Source organism: Lycium ferocissimum, chromosome 6, assembly GCF_029784015.1.
Source record: "Lycium ferocissimum isolate CSIRO_LF1 chromosome 6, AGI_CSIRO_Lferr_CH_V1, whole genome shotgun sequence".
In the NCBI taxonomy this organism is placed as follows: Eukaryota; Viridiplantae; Streptophyta; class Magnoliopsida; order Solanales; family Solanaceae; genus Lycium; species Lycium ferocissimum.
The window spans coordinates 67,664,498-67,669,823 of NC_081347.1; the positions used below are offsets into that span (position 1 = coordinate 67,664,498).

The window sequence follows — 5,326 nt, forward strand, 5'->3', positions numbered from 1 at the left end:
ACTTTTCTAAAGCCACATAGTAATTTTTTTTTAAATTGGGTTAGATCCGGTTTCGTTTTAAAAAATATCGTTGACTTTCAAAAAATAAGTCTACCCATTTTTTAAAACAAATCAGGCCCAACCCACTAGAAAAAAAAATTACTATGTGACTTTAGAAAAGTATGTCTACTTAAAAAAAAATGGTTAGATTTTTTCTTTTAAAGTCACGTGGTGTTTTTTTAATTAAAAAATAACCTAAATAATTTATTTTTTTAAATCCCGCCAGCCAAAAGGCTACATTTACACCATTTTGTAACGGCCGGGGTATATATACACCACCTTTATAAAGATGGATATATCTGCTCTAAATCGCAAGTTGAGCAGTATATTTGCACCTTTGCCCTTGTATCTATTCTAGGGAAAGAAAATAGCCGCTATGTGCGAGGTCGGGGAACAACCCGACCATATTGAATCAATTGGTTATTTTCATGACTTGAATCCATGATCTCCTAGTCACATAATGGATAACCCTTTTTCTTTTTTTTTCTTTTTTTGGTGAAAACTAAGAAATTCCCCAAAATCAGTAGCCCGCAATGCGAAACTCGAGATAATAGGCCTGCCTCTCTACCCTTCTAAACACAAATACCAAACTTCAATTTTGGTTTCGGTGAGGTTCGAACCTGCGTAACCCACCCATCACAAGTTGCGCTCTTATGACTAAACCAAAACCCTAGAGGTCATGACAGTCAAATTCTTAACGTCACACCATGGCAGCTCTTCCATCACCATTGTTGAATATAAGTTAAATTATAAACCTTAGAATCGATCCCGTTAGTTTAGAAAAGTGGCAACGACTTAGCAACATCTGGCTTCACTTTAACGTCAGCAGACCATCAGCATCCACGTACGGTTGAAATTACAAAAAAACACTGTATCTTTTATCTTAAAAAGAACGATTACATTCAGAAATACGAAGATCAACACGTCTAATTAAAGTGTGACTTTTAAATTTTGATTTCTTCATTGCAGGACTAAATATATCTAAGACTATAAATACATGATAATGGATAAGTAAACTTGGTCAACAAGCTAGTTAAAGGCATGATTTTAATAAGAGAATCTCTATTCACAAGTCAACAACGAAGAGATATACGCAAGTTACATTTTATCCAATAATAAACTCATCATAGAGTTGTCAAATTCAACACCAATTCCAAATCTAACCACGTATGAATTTAACTCAAACCTTGTAGAAGTAGATGTACCCAGTGTTACCAAAGGCAAAAAGCACAAAAAGCGCATAAAAAAGTTTTTTGGGGCTTTAAGCACAAACCACAAATAAAGCGTGGGCTTTAATGAAGAAAAGGCGCAAATGAAGATCGTCCAAGACTAATAATTATAAGTACGAATAACAAATATATGGACAAAAAAAAATTGAAAAGATAAATTACGCTAAAGTGAAATATCAATTATTTAGTGGCACTTCTTCATGATTACGCTAAAGAGCCTGCTAAGCAACGCGAAGCACTCAACATGTTTCACACCTCACTTCAAGGCTTAAACGCGCTTTAAGTGCACCTTTGATAACACAGGATGTAAAAATGCACAATATATCATTTGACACTCAGCCTATATTAGTGGCGATACCATGGAAATTCTTCAGAAATCATGCTAATTTCTACAACTAATAGGCATAGTCAATCACAGACGTAAAATACAAATGAACGAGTAGGCCTTTCGTGCCCTACGGCCAATTTAATCACATATCGGCTCACATTGTTTCATGTGTCCTGGAAACAAGTTCCGGGGAAAGGTTTCGTTACCGGACTATTTCTCAGTAGTTCACTATTACATTGACAACGAATGCCGCAAGTAATTGCATTGGAGAAGGTAAGGCAACAAATTCCAACTTCTGCTCCCGCTTAGCCTCCTGCCAAGGCAAATAAGTGCCATGACAGAACCTTTGCTGTTGTACCAATTACATTTACGCCACAATCAAGTCCATGCAAATGTGAAAATTTTGTCTGCAGAACAAGACGAAAAATATCATTTTTACACCCTACAATCAAATCCATGCAAAAGTGCAAAATTTGTCTAAGAAGCAAGACGAATATATTCTTTTTCTATTGAAAACCATGGTAGCTAGACATTAAAAAACAAGGGAGAAAATGATAATTTCGGACTGCTCAAAACAATAATGGCCAGCAAATATATAAGTTTTGTATATTAAGTTAAATATTCATATAGTATACATACAATATACAAATAATATACATAAACAGTGTATATGTTTTGTATATTTTGGCTAGCGCCCGTAATCAATTTCGTCCGACAGGCCAAAAACGAGAAAAGTCCATAAAACATTACCTTTTCACTTTAAAAGAGCCAGCACCATAGATCAATTCACTTTTGAGAGGCCAAGCTTGCGGATGAACTTGTTCCTTCACGAGTAACGAGTTGAGATTCAATCAGCTGCCTTCCAGGTTGAAAGTGCGTAAATGATACGACCTTTCCATCCCTGCAGTAGCCAGTGACCGTCTACATCAATCACGAAATCCTTGTGGTACGCCTTTACCCTGTCTTTCGCCATCCTCAATATCTCCTCGTTCAAAGGAAGCTGCCTAAAACCCGCCCTAATATTTCGGACCAGCCATTGTTTATATGTTTCTGGTCTCTCAATCCTCTCAGCAGCTTCGCACGCTACAACATTCATTGCCTCACGCCCAAATATTATCTTTTCAACCAGCAGTCTCTCGGGAATTTCACGGGGAATATTTGCTTCAAGCATATCAAACACTGATGAGTAATGAAAAAGCGCCTCCCGGAATCGTGTGATAAAGAAGGGAGCATTATAAGCACCGTTTATGATTCCCTCTATGAAAACATTAGGGTTTACCTTCCGGATTAAATTCAATACAATATCTCTTGGACTATTTACTACCACAGTCTCATCGAGTAGATTCCTGAACCGATACAGGCAGTTTACTACAAGAACCTCGTCTTCCTTCTGGATCTTAAGATCCTCAACTTTAATCGTCTCCCACTTTTGTGCTATTGCTATGAATTCAAACGGAACATTGAAACTCTCAGCATAATTAGCTAACCTCCTCCCTGTTTCCTCGATCCTCTCTGCTGGTCGGAAACCGGGGTTCGGAAAATCTATCCCGGTTATGCGGAGCTTGGGGGGTCCACCTGGTCTACAAGAGAGACGTTGTATGAAGCAAGGCCATTGGAATCCGTACATGATACCGAAATCTATAATATGTACTGTCGATGCTGTTTCAGCCAAATTCATAATTGTCTTATTTGAGAAGAAGTTAGAGAGCTTTCTAAACGGGCAGGCAGCAAGAAATAGCTGGTAAGCTTTCAGGATATCAGCTGCTGATGTAGGCAAGGAAATAAGATCAGTATAAATCTGAGTACCAGAACCAGCCATGCGAGCCTCAAGACCGTTCGCGAAATAATGGGCCAACCTCTGCATCCCATCCCCTGTTGGAGAAGAATTCTGCCTAATCTGCTTCAAAAACTCGTTTGCTGTCCTTCGATCATCTGCAGCAACAGCTTGTGCACAAAGTGTCAAGATCGTTCTTAAGTCGACCGCATCTCTTTTACCACCTTGCTTCTTTCCGCGAGACTTCCTACCAGTAGAAAGGATGTTCTTCTCTGGAGCATTTTTACTTGATACCGTCTGCCAGGACTCGCGAAGAGCAGATTCATTTTTCCCTCCACTGCATAGCAATACTTTATCAAACAAATCTGATCGGACGGTTGATTCATAAAAAACTGCAGATTGCTTGTTACTTCTTCTCTCTTCCATAACATCGTCATCATCATGATGAGTGTTTTTCTTCCCTCTTATTGATCCTTCAAGAGATCTCTGTTTCCCACGATGCTCCACCTTCACATCTTTTCCGTTTTCATTATTATCCTCCTTCACCACTACATTATACCTTACATCGAGGAGCAAACTATTACCCGTAGGAAGGAACTTACTTGCTTCCTCAACGCCTCTCTTAAACTGCATGATCGACTCAATATCACTAAATATATCCGGAATCTGAATCGAGCTGCCCACAGGAGAATCCACATGTGCATCTGTGACAGTTCCCGAGCTGCTCGGTGAACTGTGGGATGACTGTGAACTCGAAGCAGCATAAGCAGAATCAACCGGAAACTGTTGAGTATGCGAAAAGTCAGAATCACCAAGATCAGGATTCCAATTCGGGCATAGTAAGCCATCAGTAACATCACTTACACAACTATAACAATTACTACTATCCTGACCTAAATCTGGCATTTTCTGATTGGGGGACGGAGGGTATTTCTGTCCAATAACTTCGTAAAACGATCTTTCAGCAGCTTGAAGAGCTGCAGACTCGTGAAACGTACATGCTTTCTCTTCAATATTCTCTTCCATAAGCATCTGGCTTATGTACTTAAGAACTACATCACTAAAATCATAATCCTCATGAGAGTTATCGGTAACCGATGGAACTAAAACCTCCGGTTTTGGATCAGGTTGAAATTGTGGAACATCATCACTAACTCTAAGATTGTTAATCAGATTCACATCCGGAAAATATGACAAACCATCATCTTTTAATGATGTTGCATCATATAGCCCCTTATAATTTCTATCCATGACCATTTATTCTGCAAGAAAACAACAACCCAAATCCCAAATCACATCAACACAACAATTATAGTAGTGGCTCAAAAAAAGAAAGTTTTTTCAGCATGATAGCATGATGGTACTAAATCTAAATCAATTAAAAGTCCACTTTGATTAACAAGACACCCTTTTTGTTTTAGCACAAAAAATTGAAACAATGAACGAAAACACATTATAACATGACACCCTTTTGTTTTTTTACTTGAAATGGGTAATTAAATTTTAGCAAAAAGATTAAATCTTGGTAGACAAATCCCTAAGAAAAAGTAAGTATAAGTTTCTTTAAAAAGGGTGGATATTAGTCTTATAAACAGGGTAAAAAAAATCAATAATTACATAAGACTTTAATCTAAATCTTGAATTCTTGATACTAGTGTTTATCTTAAAAAGTAAAAAAGAGTGATCTGTATACAGTGTGTATATTTGTTGCATAAGAATGATGGATATAGAAAGTACCTGTGATACTGAGAAATCTGAGATGTCTAAAAATAGATAGAGCAGAGCAAGGAAGAAAGAAATGATGGGAGAGAGAAAAAGTATTAGAGCGGCGGTGCTGTAAAATTTTTATGCCACTTGCTTACATTTTGATATTTAAATAGTGCTGTAATAAAATATTTGATAAAGATTGAAAGGTGATGAGAGAGAGAAGATCTCAGCCGTTTAAATGATAAACCT

The 5,326-nt window shown here is 37.6% G+C and overlaps 1 protein-coding gene across 1 annotated transcript; it reads right to left on the reverse strand.

The window, feature by feature from the left end:
• Positions 1-2,346: 2,346 nt before the first annotated feature.
• On the reverse strand, positions 2,347-5,326 carry LOC132060152 (scarecrow-like protein 14). Its single transcript, XM_059453050.1, has 2 exons — positions 5,108-5,326; positions 2,347-4,632 (listed from the first exon to the last, which is right to left on the reverse strand). The coding sequence occupies exon 2, from the start codon at positions 4,625-4,627 to the stop codon at positions 2,444-2,446; it is 2,184 nt and encodes a 727-aa protein (XP_059309033.1). The 5' UTR covers positions 4,628-4,632; positions 5,108-5,326; the 3' UTR covers positions 2,347-2,443.

Coding starts and splice junctions, on each gene's coding strand:
- LOC132060152 (XM_059453050.1), bottom strand. CDS start 4,627: ATGGTCATGGATAGAAATTATAAGGGGCTATATGATGCAACATCATTA.